This window comes from Struthio camelus, chromosome 9, assembly GCF_040807025.1.
Source record: "Struthio camelus isolate bStrCam1 chromosome 9, bStrCam1.hap1, whole genome shotgun sequence".
In the NCBI taxonomy this organism is placed as follows: Eukaryota; Metazoa; Chordata; class Aves; order Struthioniformes; family Struthionidae; genus Struthio; species Struthio camelus.
Window position 1 is genome coordinate 2,448,654 of NC_090950.1, and position 17,436 is coordinate 2,466,089.

The 17,436-nt window shown below is 38.8% G+C and overlaps 1 protein-coding gene across 4 annotated transcripts in view; it reads right to left on the bottom strand.

Annotated features, from left to right (window-relative positions):
* UBXN7 (UBX domain protein 7) overlaps nucleotides 1–17,436 on the bottom strand; it is a 34,976-nt gene that overhangs the window by 14,183 nt on the left and 3,357 nt on the right. For 2 of the 4 annotated variants that reach the window (XM_068954935.1, XM_068954937.1), the window contains exons 2-9: nucleotides 16,698–16,845; nucleotides 14,212–14,279; nucleotides 11,167–11,232; nucleotides 9,050–9,162; nucleotides 2,613–2,759; nucleotides 2,148–2,238; nucleotides 843–970; nucleotides 23–416 (exon numbers count right to left, since the gene is read on the bottom strand). In XM_068954935.1, coding sequence (XP_068811036.1) covers nucleotides 23–416; nucleotides 843–970; nucleotides 2,148–2,238; nucleotides 2,613–2,759; nucleotides 9,050–9,162; nucleotides 11,167–11,232; nucleotides 14,212–14,279; nucleotides 16,698–16,845 — 1,155 coding nt within the window. Of the gene's footprint in view, nucleotides 1–22; nucleotides 417–842; nucleotides 971–2,147; nucleotides 2,239–2,612; nucleotides 2,760–9,049; nucleotides 9,163–11,166; nucleotides 11,233–14,211; nucleotides 14,280–15,411; nucleotides 15,526–16,697; nucleotides 16,846–17,436 lie in introns of those variants that run through there. The other 2 variants (XM_068954938.1, XM_068954936.1) reach the window with 2 other exon arrangements.

Genomic DNA, 17,436 nt, shown 5'->3' on the forward strand with positions numbered 1-17,436 from the left:
ATAAAAAACTGTGACAACTTACCATTCACATCTAGGCCCTGTAATGTACTTTCAGGCTTGTCAGTTGACTCCTCCAATATCCCTGCATCAATGCAGGGCAGTACTCTGTGATTTGGTGTTGTTCCAGGCTCTGTCCTTGCAGGGGGCTCAGGCTGAGGCCTCCGACTCTCCTCTTTTTTATACCCCAAGTCCTTGTGTGGAGACTTCCTCAACTTGGCAGGATTCTCCGATTCCTCCTCCTCCTCAGATCCGCAAACAGAAATAAACTCTTCACTTCCAGAAAAAAGCTCCGATTCAGACTCCTCATCTGACCGACTTTCCTGCTTGGCCTGTGAGGAATCAAAATGCGTCTCCTGTAATGAGGCTCTGATAGCAGCTTCCAACTGGCTGTCCTCACTGGCATCAATGAGACTCTCCTGTTGAACGCAGGCATAACACAAAGGTGTAAGAAGAATGCTTTTAGACACATATCCATATCAAAGTGTTCCAAAGGGAAGCTATTAAAGCTTTCAGGAATAAGTGGCATGGAAGCCCAGTCATGCAACCAGTGCTTAAGGATTTGTCCTTGCAGTGTCACATGGAGTGATATTTTTCAGTAGTATTCTTTCATTCTACATAGGCACAATTCTGTGACTGCTAAATTCAAAACAAATACTGAGCACAATTTTTACAACAAAAATAATCATCAAGGGAGAAAGTGTTCTCTGATGCATCATCTTTTTGTTTTTGTATACTCTTGCTCTAATTCATTATGTCTGTTTATACCAGCAAATGGGAAATCAGTACAACTGCAAATAGGCACGCTAGACTTTCCTTCAAGTTTCTCCAGTCCTCATACTTACAGAACGAGAACATTTTTGGGGAGGGCTAGTAGAATGCCCATCCAGTTGTCCATGCTCACTCAGGAACCCAGTCACTTGGTCCAAGAAAGAAGTTACATCTAGCTGGTGCCACTCCACTAGTTTCTGGCCTAGGGAACATAAGGCATCATGGAACATAACTTCAGCAACAGCCCTCCAAAGATTGCAGCTTAGCTGTCGAACAAACAAACAAATTCACTGCTGTGTACACACTGTGCAAGAGTCCACATTTGTGGAACTTCAGCTTCATACAGGCCACCTCCTGATAATTACATTTCCTCCCTTCACTGCCTTGAAAAGGTTTCACTCATGTAGAGCCACAAAGACAGACCTGCTTTAATACAGTTATCATCATTTTTCTATATTCATGGGAATGTGTGTGCAGAATGGTAAATTACACATCACAATTAAAAAATAAACAAACATAAAGCAATTAAATTTATGAAGAAGAATTTCTACATTTTCGTCTGCCCTGCTTTGATTCTACATCTTAGTAGACAGCATTTGTTTCCATAATGTAAAGAGTTAAGAAGAATACCCTAACTTCAGTTTCAAAGAACTAGTTTAGTTTCTGGGGGTTTTGCATCAAAGAACGTGATCATTTCAGTGCTGAGAAGCAGGAGACTAGATTGCTAATATAGTAGATTACATGATGATAAAAGAGACAAGGCTGTTGGGATACAGAAAAAAAAAGTTATGATTTCCAAAGACCTGGAGGTGAACGAAGAAGTTTGATTGTTCAGTTTAAAAAAAAAAAAAAAAAGACAAAACCAAAAGCCAAACTGGCATTTCAAAATTAAGATACAATTTAATGAGTTATCTCTGAGCCTCACAAAGCTATTGTGCCAGGGACAGGAAGCAGACTTGTATTCATTTGGTTTTAATATTAGCTCATTCATTACATGATTTCAAGTAGCTTTTAAGAGCTTTTACACTTACAGCCATGTCAGTGTTCCAAGGGAAGCATCAATAAATTTCAATTCACAGTTTTACCACTAGGCGGTACTCATTTCATTTCCTAAACAAAATATTTGGTAAGCTAAACAAAGTCCCATAATCAAACACACACATAACTTGAGCAAACCTTAGGAGTTTCATTCCTTTAGTTCTTCCAAAGGATATTGTTTCACTTCTTCAGCAACACCGTGGTCTCTCACAGAATGAACAAGGTAACTGAGATGCTTCAGTTGCTGTCTAACACACACTGCCAAAGACAGTATTCTAGCCTGTAACTGCCAGTCCTTCTTACAGGATATATAAACTGCAGATAACTGTAACTTATCTTACCTGTTCTGGGGTCCAGGATGGAGACATAAGGGAAGTCTGCCAATTTATAAAACTGTATGTACCTCTGTCCTTCCTCACTGTCATGGTATACCTACAGAGTATCACATTGGAAGTAAGTTACTGGGCAGGGGCAGAGGGAACACAAACTATATCTTGAAAATCTACAAAGTTTCTCTCTGTTTTACAGTAGAACCTACAAGTGGTACATTCAGTTTTCCATAACTCCTACAAGCACAGTATAAATCTCTAACAGTTCATGTATTAGAGGTCAAGCGATAATATTTTGAACCCACAAATGAAAGGTTGTTTAAGCATCAAAATGCATATCCTTGAACTACAAGGGCCACCACTTCGGAAGCTCTCTACAAGAACACCAACACAGCCATTTTATTCCAAGAATTCTGTTTTCATCAACCCATCTACCAGGACATCAAGTTACTAGTATGGCCCCATTACATTTCCCACCTGCCAAAAAATGAAATGTTCCCGGATTATGTTCTTCACAGCCTCATTGCTCCACACATCGCGGTTGAGACACTGACATGCAAAATCTTGCACGTTCTGAATGTTTATCATGAGCCATTTGTTCTGCATCTGACCACACTCCTTGGCCTGTAAGCAGAGAGAAAAGCTTCATTAGCCAAAACTGAAGAGCTAGACATAAACAATGCCAGCAATGATCAGTGATGGCTTCTAACACTGTCAGATTTTTCACTAAAACCCCTTCACAGTGAAAAAGATGGATAGAACTAGCAAAAAGGCATCCACAAAACAGAAGGCAGGGCTGAAAGACCTGCTTAAATGAGATTGGTTGAATTACAGAATCACACCGATGAACAGAGCTGCTGGATTTCAACAAGCCAAGCACAGAGTGGGAAAAGCAACTTTAGGAGCAGGGGGAAAAACAAACAAACAAAAAGACTGTGAATTAAGTATTTGTTCAGGGCAGAGTGTAGTCAATCACACTGATTTGACAACAGAGGAAAGACCTGCTCACTCTCAAGATAAACCTGTGGATCTTGTTCTATTTAAATAGGAGGGCATAACTGATGGCGAACTTGCATAAATACAACAGGAGGTCCCCCTCTCTGTATGTTCTTTCCTTTTTTTTTTTTTTTTTTTTTTCTCCTCTCTCTATTACTGGGCACCTGAAAAATTAGGCATCCCTTTTTGATGCTTGTTATCCGGACTGTAAGTGAGGAGGAAGATGGGAAGGCGCAGGAAGAAATCTTACTGGTTTGAGTCACAAAGCTGGCATTGTCTGATTGGTTGGTTAATGGTAGGAGTTTGATCAAGAATGTAATTCTGATCGCTGAATTGTCATACCTGTTGAAAAAAAGAGGGCTATATCAACAGAAAGAATGCTCTTACCACCTGGAGAGACTGGAACTAGCATATGAATGTCTCAAAAAAAAGAAAAAGGAAAAAAATTATTTATAAGTGTGTTCACCACCTTGCTTGTAATGTCCTTAACAGCAAATCCGAGGAATTAGGATTTTGCACAAGATTTCGCTGCTTTTGACAGTATTTTGTACCCCAAACCAAAGTTTTCACTTTTAAAGTGAATTTTAGCCTGTGCCCCTTTGAATAGTCAGTCTATCTGACACAGACACTGAGACGTGTGAACCCCATATACTTAGCTTGGTAGAACGTCAATACTCTAGTTAAATTTGTAGGTATTAAAGTATAAGCTTACTCTTTCATCACAGGATCTCAGTCTACAAAATTACTCTGTATGACCAAATGGCCTGCAGAGCCTATTTTTATTTTACTCACAGAAAAGAATCTTACAGAAAAAATCAGGGCAGAAAGTGTGGAATAGTCATATTGATCCCAAAAATGACTTCATACTAACTTCTTATCACTAACACTCCAGTCTCAGAATCCAGTATTTTGTTAACAGAAGGGATAAGTGGGGTGGAGGGCACCTAAACAACTGATAAGGGTTTTAAATATACTTATTAGGCTTTTATTTAAAAGAGTGTTTTGAGCTAATTGTGGCTTTTGAGAAGTAATTTTAGGCAACCAGTTTAAGAACAGGCCTAGAGGTACTGCCCAAGATGAAAGGGAACATATATCAACAAATGCCTTAAGTCTATCAGACTGCCTTAGTCTTGTAGTCTAACTTAATCCATACTGGATTAAAAGAACAAACTTGAAAAAGTAAAAAAAAAAAAAAAAAAAAAAAAAGGCCACTGTACCTATGATACCATTTTCTATCATTATTATGCACTACTAGCAAAGCTGGAAAGTGCATCTCATTCTTCTATACTTAGTGCATTCCTCAACACTAGCGAAAAGCTGACTACCTCTCCTCTGTCTAGCTCATGTTCTCTTTAAGGGATACAAGCAGAAAATCCACACAGAACATTTACAAAGATGAGTTTTTGCACATAAAGCAGGTACAGCTCTTAAAACCACTTTTAACTTCCTTCTAAAAACAACAGGCTTCACATTCTACATTTAAAAGGACACAGTTAAACTGCTGCCATCTAACGCACATATACAACCATGCTGTTATACAGCCGCTGATTATTTTTTGCAGGGGATGCAAGAAGGGAAGAAGGCTAAGAGTGCAAAGGGAAGGAATATTGTGGGTTATATTGGTGGTTCATTTTGATAAGTGACGAAAATAACAACGCAGGGCTCAAGTGCTGGTTTGAATATACTGAAGACTGCGTCTACTGGCTTCAGTCCTGCTGTTTCCAACATCAGTTCCCACCCTCTCATTTCTCCTCCTCCTTTGAGATATCAGAGCCATCAGCAAACACTTATCAAAAAGCACAAGAAAACAACAAGTACAAAACAACCATTCCTCGCAAGCATTCCCGTACAAGCCTTCAGCAATCAGCAGGGTAGGGACTTCCAGAGATAGAGGTAGTGGTCATTAGATACAATGGGCCAGACACAAAAAAGACCTGTCTCCCATAAATTTATCTTTCTCCTTGTTATCCATTCATATTCTTTCTCACTACTGCAACAAACCAACAATCTGATTAGACAACATGTGAAAGAAGTCTCCTTTTACACTTGCTACTGACTTTCACTGGATAACCTCAAGCTCTCCTACTACCCTAAATAACACATTCTATTCTCTCATTTGACTTTTCTGCAACACACATGACTTACAAATTTCTATTCTATCTCCCCTTCAGCTGTGTCATTCTTAGGCCAAGGAGTCCTACTCCAGGAAAAAAAACCCTAAGCGCAATTTTTGGCTATTCCCTAGAGGTTATCCTCCTTAAACAAAAGGAAATATTTGCGCCAGTTCTTCCTTGTTCAGCTTGGTTGAAATGCATTGCTCCCTGCAGTAAACAGAGAGAAACAAGTTAGCGGAACCAGCATCTTATGACCTTCTAGACATTTGCTAGTCAAGCACAGTTCAGTTTGGAAGACAGCAGTTACAGAAAGTCAGAGCAAGAGGTCCACTTTTGAACAGGAGATAACCTGTCTGTGCTAGGCTTGCACTTCTTGCCTGGGCCAGCACAGAAGAACAGGGCAACACATTCTTTCATCAACCAGCCGTTCCTGGGCCGCTGGTTCATCTAGTGGTTATGCTTGTACAAATGGTCAGTCTAGAAGCACCTAATGCAAAGATAATAGCATCACTCAAGTATAAAGACTAGATTCACTTCCAAACTATTACTGCTTGCTACACACAAAGAAAATATTCACAATCAGCTGTAAAGCGGGGAGCAGCTACAAAACATTTAGCTTGTAAAACGAAGAAACTTCATATAGATGCAAGACTTGAAACTCAGCAACACTACACATAATTACTTCAAAGTAGTACTGAAATTGTAGTGAATGTTAAAGTATGGAACTAGGTGCACTAGAACTATCTGCTCCCCAAAACAGAAATGCACTAAACTAAGTCAGTCTGGTAGGTACCCTCCATGAATTAAATCACATCGTACAACATTAAGTATGAAAAGAAAAACATCTACAATTATTATATTACATATATTATTCTGTAATTATATAACCATTTAACACTCCCCAAATACAGACTTTTTGGTGACACTGCATATTTAAGCTCTGAAAGTTTCTCTGAAATTTTCTAGCAGGAGAAAAGGATGTTTTTGGATAACATCTTGCTAGCACATTAGTCATTTGCCTCTGGTTTATGTAGCCCTGTTCCACAAGTCTACTAGCTACTAACTAATGATAACTAATATCCAGTGGCTCACTCATCATGTTCAAAAGACCTGCAGAATTAAAATAAAATCTTTTATAGATTTTCTGCCTCAAATCTTTTCTACATCAACACTTTCCACAGTGTAATTAAGTTAAACATAGACTTAGCTTTACAAGTATAATGATCCTAAGTTGCGCTGTATGTGAAGCACACTATTCATTGCTGGATTATAAGTTAAAAATCAATGCTCATTCAACACTTGAAAATGTCTCTTCAAGGAAAGTTAATTCTCATCTACTCTTAAAAGCTAGAATTACAGAGCTAAAATGAAACCACAACATTTTACATTTTCCTGTTAATAATATTTGTTTGTATTTGAAAGTAACTGAGTTTTCTTGGCAGAAAACAAAAGGTAACTGAATCTACTTAAGATGAAGATCAAATTTAAATAACTAAGATACAGGCAACCTTAGTATGACCAGATACTTGCTAAGTTTGAATGAAGTCATAAATGTGTATGGCACAGTGTTGGTAGAATGTTCTTGCACATCCCTCCAGAGGGCTTAGAATATACCACATATCACAAAAAAAAAAAAAAACCCAGAATGCCTAGGTTTACATGAAAACATGAGAGCATCAAAATGACTTTGGAACACAGTACACATCTCTGGTTTATTACCTAGCTTATATAGGTTTATCAAAGTGTACAGTGAAGAAAGAAGCAGAGTAAGTTGCAGAGCTAAAAGAAGTTTGCTAGAGGTGAATTTTGAGGAAGATTGATCACTAGGTTCACAGCGGGTCAGACACTGTCCTAAACTGTAGAGTAGTACTGCAGCACAGTCATAAATGGAAAAAATGAAAGAGAGAATGGTCAACAAATTGAGAAGCTGAAGATTTTTATTGTAAGGAAATTGAGGACCATCACTTTGAAATCAAGGGTATTCCATAGGACGAGGAATTGTGTAAGAATGTAAAAAGGTGAATGCCGATACCAGAAAGCATACATCTCAATCTGAGTTACTGCAAAAAGCAGGACAAAGTATATACATACAAATGGATTTTTTTTCTTAATTAACCAGACTAAATAAGAAAGTAGAAACTTTCGAACAGTCACATCCATCAATCAGTTATTTCATATGCTGAAACTGTTTTTGGCTATGGCAGAATCATACATTGCCCTATCAACACTGCTAATGTCTTGACATTTTCAGTAAGGCACGATGGAAGACCAGAATGGATCTCAAATTCCACAGCAGAGATAAGAGGGCACTTGCTAGTTGTGCATACATTTGTCTGGGGCAGCAGTGGCTGTTTTTCAGTGAACTCCCCTTACTATTTCCTCTTAACTATGCATTTGTTTGGTTCACAGCATTTGTTTGCGTCACAGACAGCTCTGAACCACAGGTCTGGTGGGGATATTCAGTCAGGGGACCAAATACAATCTTCCTTGAAGTAAACCCTGAACCACACATCATCATGCAGATGCCTCAGCACCAGCTTCTTCAATCTACCAATCTGCTTCTATTGCACCAGATTACTTGTTGAGATAGACAGCGCTATTCTCTGTCAGCACCCTTTCAAATCTGGAATTTTGTTGGAAAAGGAAACATACGGAAGACACTATCAGAACACAGGACACTGATTGTTGGCTATCTGAAAAACAGAAATGAGGCCAAAAGGATGTGAGCTGGAGACTCAATAAAGGTATTATTTCTGCAGAAGTTCCCCAGCAGTGCTCTACTATGTGAGCGTAGTATTAGAAGAAAATATTTCATAAGTTTAGAATCAACTTTACTAGACTCTGCACACAAAAAGAATGAAGTCTTTCCCAAGACCAGATAATATTTTCATTCAGCTCATGGAGTCAGATCTCCATCACTGTTTGCAGCATCTGTGGTGCATCATTTGAGCAGTAGTTTGCACTCTCATAAAATCATCTCTAATATTTAACTACTCAAGTGAGCCAGGTGAAAGTTCAGTACTTGCTTCAAGTTCTGAAGTAAGAATAACTGGAAGTTATAAACTAAAAACAATGAAAAGATATATTGATTTTTATAATGTCTAATTGTGAGTTAGGTAACTGGATCCAAATCATAACTTATGACTAGACTCACGAATGCCTACACAGATAGAAAAGGTGACACCCGAAATTATTTAAAGCTAACAGTGCCTTTCTCAGGGAGACAATCTCGTGGATATTTTATCCATCGCTACCAGGTGCGAAAGACAGCCACCGTGATTTTGTACAAGAACAAGACCTCTACTGAATATAAAGCTCATGTACAGATACATTTCTGTACTAGGTCAGGTATCAGAAACTGTTTAGCCATGTCAGCATAGCTCTGCCCGAGAGCTTCGTAGCAGGGCTGCGCTGCAAACTATGGTGCCCCTTGTAACTGTAACGTACTTGTTCATCTATCAAAAGCAGTTTTACTTCAGCTATTTCTATACCACGCTTTACAGACATACTTCAAGTGATACAATTTTTCCATTTTGACCAGCTTCATTTTTGCACAGAAGTCTTTGACCAAGTGCAATTAGTCACACTGACATTTAAACATAACAATAAAAGTGGTCCATCACCTTTAGTTAAATCCTTCCCAAGTCATCAACATGCGGTGCGTCAGACAAGTATTTATCATTAAATGGTTCCTTGTAACTTATTATACGATCACTCTATAAATGGATCCATCAGCCAATGGCCTAATACAGGGCTTTCATTCTGTACACACATAAGTAACTTCAGCACAAGTTACAGACTTACCGTTTCAAAGCTGCCTTTGTGCATCAGATCAATGGGAGGCCTGAAGAGGTCTGCCAGAGTAGTAAGTTTCTTATCTACTGCCCCTCCATTTCGTAGCTCCTGTTCCTGTCGAACTGCATAGCCCCAGGAGGAAAGGAAGTTGAATTAGACAAAATACTCAGAAGTACATTTATTATTGGCTATACCCTTGTACACAAAAATTCAGCACGAGAGTCATAAGGTTGGACCACAATGAACAAAATGAACTGTTAATAAGATCAGGCTTGAGCTTATCAAGCAGGTCCTTGAAAGCACCCTGCTTGTTCCATTTTCTCTCAAGCAGTGGGCATTTATTTCACTTTAACATTTTCTTATGAAACGTGAATATCAGCGGAGGTGGTCATATACCAGTACTCGCAAACAAATGAAGAAAACAATTGACTTTTCCTCAGTAACACTTTCAAAAGGGGCAACTTAGAGCTAGATTGTAACATCATAATCTTTATTCGGAATATTCCTCTATTGGTGTTTCTATCTCCTGACCTTAAGGTAATTCCTTAAAAAGAACAAAAATATTTACTTTATGTGAAGAAATATCTTCAGAAGTGTATATTAAATATCTAATCTTCCCACAGTTGACTCAGGATACCACCATCTCTCACAGGTGAGCAGGTTTTCAGACCTTTACACTAAGTACCATATTTTGAGCAGGTTTCTGTCAGTGGTATCACTTCCATTCAAAACGATGCAGAACACATTTCCTACCTACATACACATGACCATATGCAATAGGAGTAAATCACAACAATTGCTTACATAAAATGCACTTCATCAGTGCATCTGTATGAATCCAAGTCAGTTAAAATGAGGAATAACAAACACACGACCCAAAAGCTTTCCAGTCGTGAAATAGCTGACAATGGTCATAGCATACAAACCATTTTTGAGTAGATACTGGATGCTCATGGGGAAAAATGTATCCCTGTGTACTGGGCCTTGGAACCAGGAAATAATCCGGACTTTTATGGCCAGGGACACTTTTTCAGAGATAGCCAGAGCGCGATATTTACCTATGAAGCATCACCGTACAGCATTATAAAGTTTCATTATAAACCTTCACAACAGTTTTGCGTTTTGTGCCTCTCTAAATGTCTTACAACAGAATGGAGATCATGACAAAAAGTTAAGGGTGTGGCAATTATGTAAATTGTGAATTTTAATTTACATATCAGCCTTTAGTATGTAATTAGTTTATTACTGGAAAACCCTGACAAAACCTGTTAGGGAAAACCAGAAACTATTGATGCTCATTTTCAGTTCGGCATTCAAACATTACTTAACTACACAGGAACCTGGTCCATGGTTACATGGGAACATAAGTGGTAACAGCTGCATGACCACTCTAACTCAGCTATGATATATTTGGTCTTCATCTGTCATAGAATCATCTTCTATGAGACTTAATGCTTTAAATAACAGCCAAAGCTTTATCATTTAGAGAGTCTGCATATTAATGAATAGACAGTGGTAAACAGCTATTAAATTCATGAGAACTTTGTGTGCTGCCAAGGAAAAAGCCCCAGGGCTACCCAAACCTAACCTAAGTGCCAGAAACACCACTGGCCATCTAAAAAAAATTCAGTGGATGAACTTCAATTCCCACACAGGTTTTAGATTCTTCTCTCTTTTTCAATTCCTTCCAGAGCAGAAAATATATTTTTTGAGTTACCAAGAAAGTATTTGCCATACCAGACCAGAGAGAACAGGCATACTGTTTCACCTGTGCTAATACAGGCAAGTGTTTGGACCAGCATCTTCAGTATCTGCTTCATATGTCCACTACTGAGTAGTTTCCCTTCAGTCATCCCAGAAAAATCTAAGATTTTCCCCCCAAAATAAACATTCAACTTTAGATGAACCACAAACATGTGGAAAAGAAATGTCAGCAAACAGTACTGGCACCACAATAAGCAGCCTAATAACGTTATTCCAAAATAACTTTTGTTATACAGTGCGCAATTTAAAACCATTTGATGACTGAAACCTGTCACAGTCAACAGTGGAAATTACATAACCACAGCTGCACTAAAAAAAAAAAAAAAAAAAAACTTCTAACATACCGATCTGCACATACTTACTGGTTTCTGTTTGAAAATCCCGAAAGCCATCAAATATTGAGCGGGCAGGTCTGCGTCTTTTAGGAGCTTTAAAAAAAAAAAAAAAAAAAAAAAGTATTTCAATAATTATTTTAAAGGTATACTATCAAAAGTATTATGCATTAGTACTTCATATCACATCTGCAGGACAACAGAATAAGAACTCAAAGCATACACAAAGGAGGAACGAAGACCTGAAGGAGCATGGAAATAGGTAGTTTATAAGACCTCTTCTTTTCTATCACATCCTCCCTCCAGCAAGCCTTACCACAGAAGCAAAACATAAATCAAAGATACATGTAAGTTTAAAGTTAGCCTTCCCTGATGGGTTCATCAAGCACGCCAAAGACTCATCAGTGTGTACTAAAAATGCTATCACAGCATCAAACTGTCAAAATTTCAATCAGGATTTTTTATAAAAGGCCTTCAAGTAGATAAAAACCTCCAAAAATGAAACCCTGCAGAAGGAAATTTTCCTTGTTAACAGAAACACGTTTGTTCTTCCTACAGTGCATTGCTACTCCTGTCCAATCTCTCATCTAGATCTTGTCCCAAATTCTTGGCTGGGTTGGCAACAGCCAGACTCTTCCACTAGATCCAGGTATTATCTGTAAGGAAATCTTTACAACAAATTAACTGCAGCTGGGTAGAGACAGTGGCCCAGGCAGGTAATGGGCACAGTATCTAAAAGGCCTCTGCCACTTCCAACTAATGACTTGGACTGAAGTCCTGTTTGTACAGCAAAACTGCTCTTCTTGGGGCCCAAAACAAAATTGTCTATCAAAACTTAATCTGACTACTCTTCTGAATTTCTACTAATTGAAAGAAAAATTATTTTAAAATAGTACTTTCAAGCCTTAATTGTTACAAGACATGATAAATATTAAACAAGTTAAACAGAGTAAGAGAAACAGAACATATACGCACCGGAAATCCATAAGAAAAATCTATTTACTGGGAGAAAGAATGACCTATGCACAGTTCAGAAAGCAAGTACCTCCAAAACTTGTTTTTAGAGATCTTTCTGGTTTTGCACCATATTGCATGCAGCATCTTTCATCTTGCTTCGCACTAAGGGCGTAAAGAACGGGACACAATTCTTGTTCATTGCATTCTTCTGAAGTCCAGAGTATCAAGATAAATGAAAGCAAAACTGGAAGAGGAACGTTCCTGTGTGAAATGCCTCTAACTCCTGTAAGCAACATCTCTTTCTCCTCTGAACGCTTAGCCACAAGCACAACCTATTAGAGCCATCTTTAAAGCAACTTAAACTGCAGCTTGGAAGGATGACTTCAGAAAAAGCAACATTTGCCTTCCCAGGCTGAGCAATGGTCCAGTGCTGGTGAAGATGTTCGCAGCAGTCCACCAGTAGATGTTTTGTCCAAGTAGATGTTTGCTCATTGTAGGGCAAGAGGGCTTTGGTGGAAGGATAAGGTCATCTCCTGAACTAGAAGAGACCCCAATCTAATGTGAACATTCTTATGTGGTGCTGTGACACCCAGAAACTGGAACATCCCCCACTTGAGGCTAGAGCTGAAAGGACCAAGAGAAGTGGAGCAGCTTTCCAGTTTCAGCTGAGTTGTCCAGCTGCTTCACGCTATGAACAGAAGTGGCCTTAGTGAGAATATTACCGCTAGTTGATGAGAAAGTCACCACCGAGCTACAGACCTCCGAGCTCGGAGGTCACCACCGAGCTACAGATTGCCTTAGTATGGCACTCAGGGACAGCGTGCCTTAGTATGGCACTCAGGGACAGCGTGCCTATGACCAGTGTGTGACAGGTGGGTAGAGAAGGACCAAGAGAAAAGGGTCAACAGATCTTACTCCTGCACTTCTTAGGTTCTTGAAACCATCGGATTCTGCAGACCTTTGTCAAAAACCGCTGGGCCACAAAGAAAGCAACAGAAACAAGCTGGTGTTGTGTCTTCAAAGAGCCCTCAGCAGGGGATCTTCCTCTCGAATCACCTCAAAGCTTTTTCATACTGGAGAAAGACCACTTTAATGTTGGCAAAAGGATCAACAGAAAGTCAATTCTAGGTTAAATCTGAAGCTTTGCATCACACTCCTCTCTAGCACAGGAATTAAACAATAAGAAAAGCACATCTCCTATAGGTATGAGGCTGCTTTAAAGATGAGTGCTTGCATGCCTTTCCTTGATGAAAAGGGTAGTACTTGGAATCCAGATGAAAGCCATACAGACAGCTAGAAACAGCCTGGTAAACATAAGGACAGAGCCTCATAAGGCTAGAGGAACATCACAGAGGGAGCCTTAGATCTCCATACAGATGTGGAACTATACAAAAGGAGAGGACAGTGAACCAGGCAATCCAGCTATGATACAGAAGTTCTACTCCTATGCTGCTGTAGAAGTACCACTACAAAAGTGCTAGAGAGTGTATTAGGTAAGCACTCAAAAGCACTTGCATTACCTCTTTAATTAGAGCAAAAGATGTTTCTAAAGCAAAAGCAAGAACCAGCTTCATACAGCAAACATGAAAACTAGCTGCAAGACGCAGTTTGAAGAGCAAACTAAATTCCTAAAGGAGAAATGAAGAAAATGATGAGCAATCATATAGGTTAGGTCTTCTTCCTATCTCTCCCATCTCCCTGAGAAGCAAGTGTTTGTCCTCTTTGGATTACCCATTTTCACTTGTCAGTCAAACCTCAAGCTTTTATCCTACCCACCTTGAACACTTTTACAGCAGTACCACACGGTTCTGAACCCCAAGTACACTACTAACTCATTGGTATATATTTAGCAGAGCTAACCGTCTGTTGCCTCACAAAGTCTCATGAAACAAGAGTTAGCAAATTGATATCCCTGAGAATATAGCTTCTCTAATGTGTGAGGTCTTTAATAACAGTATGCAATCATGTTACATGGATGCAGAGTTGTAGCAGGGAAAAACAGAACAAAAATATATACTGCTTTCTTCGTTTTCAGAAAGTTCCATCTTTCTTTTGTCACTTAGCTCATCTCAGGGCATTTAAAGAAAATGCAAAAACTGAATAAGAACATATACTTACCTCCAAACAAAGGCTCAGGCTCTACTAAAATTTCCTGTTTTTGAGGAATTGGAGCTCGCACTTCATCCCTAACAAAGAGGAAAAGGAAAAAAAAAAAAAAAAAAAGTCAGAGAGATGATAATGTTCCAAGCCTATATAAACCACTTCCCATTGTACTCCAAAGGCTCCTGGAACTTGAACCAGCTAAGAACACTGCTATACTGTTGCACAGAATCAGAGACTTTGGGTCAAAATGGACCTCAAAAGACCATCTACTCCCATTCATGGCACTGAGGCAGGACTTGGTACACTCTGCATTAAGATCTGGCATGGGTGACCTTTTAAAGCCTTGAAATAAAATGATTACACAAATCCCTAGATGACCAGATCCCAGGCTTTATCATTCTAATATTGAAACAGAATTTTTTCCTGTAGTAACTTTCTTAAACTTCTTTGCTGCTAATTAATCCTCTGGCAACCCTCCTCCTCTGATTATTTACATAGAGGAAAATAAATTATTTGTATCCTCCTTATTACAAGCTTTCTCCCACTGGAAAACTTATTCCTTCCACTTGTCACTCATAGCCCTCTCTCTTTTCCAGAGGAAGGAAAACAACATCCTCTAAGAAAAAGTTAACTTTTCCCAAATCTCATTCTCCTCTGGATTCTCCAATTTTCCAATACTTTTTTTCTGAAGGAGGGTGAACTATTCAGATTCAGCTGAAGCCTTACCCTAAGGAGAGCAAAACAGCTAATATATATATTATTATTTTTTTACACTGAATTTCTGTTAAGATATCCCATTTTGTAGAATGCCATCACACAGATCATAAACAAACAAGTAAGCTAGAACAACAATGGACATTTTCCCTGATATAATTCTTTGCTTTCAGAGCTAGACTCCCTCACATAATCAGCAGTTTAGCTATGGCTGCAGACACTGCTAGATATTCTGTAATCATAACTCCAAGAAATAAAAGAACAAGGGCTATGAAACAGTATCACATACTCAGTGTGGTCACCTAGCCCATGGATCTAAAAAAAAAAAAAAAAAAAAAAAAAAAAAAAGGGGGGGGGGGGGCATGGGCTCACCCAGGAAAATTCACTGCTATATCCTGCCTACAACTACTCCTAAAATGCCCTCTTCCCTAAACTCTCCAAAGTCTAAAGTAGGTGGTTTGTGGCTCTCATAATGTCATAATGTCAGCAAGATGCACTAACCTTGCTATTAACCTCCACATCTTTGATTGCTGTTGTGAAGCTAGTTATTCTCCATTTTGCATTTGCATATTTATGTCTCTCTCTTCCTAGAAGTAACACTAAGCTGACCAGCACCTGGAGGGTGTCAAGTATAAAAGAAAGGATTCCAATAAAAACTTGAATCTTAAGTCACTGATGTGCCAGAAGTTGTCTAGAAATAAGAGCACTAATACCTACAGAGTTTTAACTTCATTACCTGCCAAAGGTTCAAGCAGGAAGGCACTTAACATCGGTTTTAATGGTTAGTATCAAAAGAGCTGTTTAAACTCATACATGTGCTTCAGAAGTACGAGTGGCAAGAAGGTTCTTTAAAAGTTTCCCTGAAACGGGAGGTTTTCATAAAGAGGAAAAGCCTGGCTAAGTTTAATTTAGCACACTTAAGGAATGTGACTGATACCAGTCAGCTTCCACTCAAAATACTCTATTTATCCCAAGCAAACAGATTAATAAGCAGCACTGAAAGATTCTCTGCCACCAAGTGCTACAGTTTTGTCCTTCATTGGAACAGATGTGCAAGATGCTAATGTAGATTTTGTAGTTGCTTATTTCTCTATATTAGTTGACATGATCTAGCCCTTCCAAGGCCAAATCCAGCTGCATTTAAGACAACAAAAGAAAAGCCTTATAAATGGGACTGAGACCATCACGTTTTATAAGGACCAAAACAATGGAATTCTTTCTAGCTAACAAGCTAACATAAGTCAAGATTGCTGAGGCAATTTAGAAGTAAGAAACTCTTACTACTGGTTCCCACTTTAATGTCTTGATCTCTGCCTGCCAAAGCAGTATTATAAGCAGGAAAGTACTTCTGAAGTACATGTGAGAGAGACCTTTATTAACCAAAAAAAAAAAAAAACTTACAGAAAGTAACAATCATAAAAAGAGCTACAGGACAGAAGACAACTACATGTTGTGTTTATACAGCACTTAAAACAGCAGGACGCTGACCCCTAAGCATTATGATAATACAATCAACGAGCAGTGAAAGTAAGATCTGTCCCAGTCAAAGTGAGGTGCAAGCTGCCCAGACTCCAAATCCTGTGCTTCAGTTACCAGAACAACTTATTAAATAAGAACAGTATCGGAGCAATCAGTTAGACAAGATCACCAAAGACGCATGTGTGAAGAAGAAGTAGTGAAGTGATAGCAGGTTAGGAGAAATGACAATTGTTTTATTTGTTCTACCTTTCACAATTAAGTTCTTTACACAGACTACCCATTTATATAGGCGTTCATCAGGTACATACTCTGTATGTGGTCGAACAGCAGATACCCCTGCAGAACTGGTGCTAGGCTCCTCTGCTATGCCTCCACCATCCAGAAACATAGTGACAGCCATCTCCAGATTGTTGTTGCACGCTTCAAGCATATGTTTTCCCACACTTTCACTGGCACCTGTAATGTCAAAGAAAAATTAAAGCATTCTTCAGAAACCATTCTGATTGGAAGTGCTAGGAACTGTTCATCAGCAAGCTTTCACACTCTTAAAGCATCTTAGTAATTAGAAAGAACAGTTCACCAGCTGTCGCTAAAGTATAACAACGAAATGAGACAAACACAAGTATCTCAGGGGGAAAGGGGATATGTGAATACAAGACAGTCAGACTTCTTTCCATAAGGAGAACGCTTAGTGGAAGCCATTTGAGGGGATTTAGCATGGTTTTTCTTTTTCCTTACTAGACTTCAGACCTTTTTCTGACACAAATTTCCAAACAGTTCTGAAGTACATATGAGAGAGACCTTATTAACAACAACAACAGAAAAAAACTTACAGAAAGTAACAATCATAAAAAGAGCTACAGGACAGAAGACAACTACATGTTGTGTTTATACAGCACTTAAAACAGCAGGACGCTGACCCCTAAGCATTACGATAATACAATCAACTAGCAGCGAAAGTAAGATCTGTCCCAGTCAAAGTGAGGTTCCTTACTAGACTTCAGACCTTTTTCTGATACAAATTTCCAAACAGTTAATAGGCATACC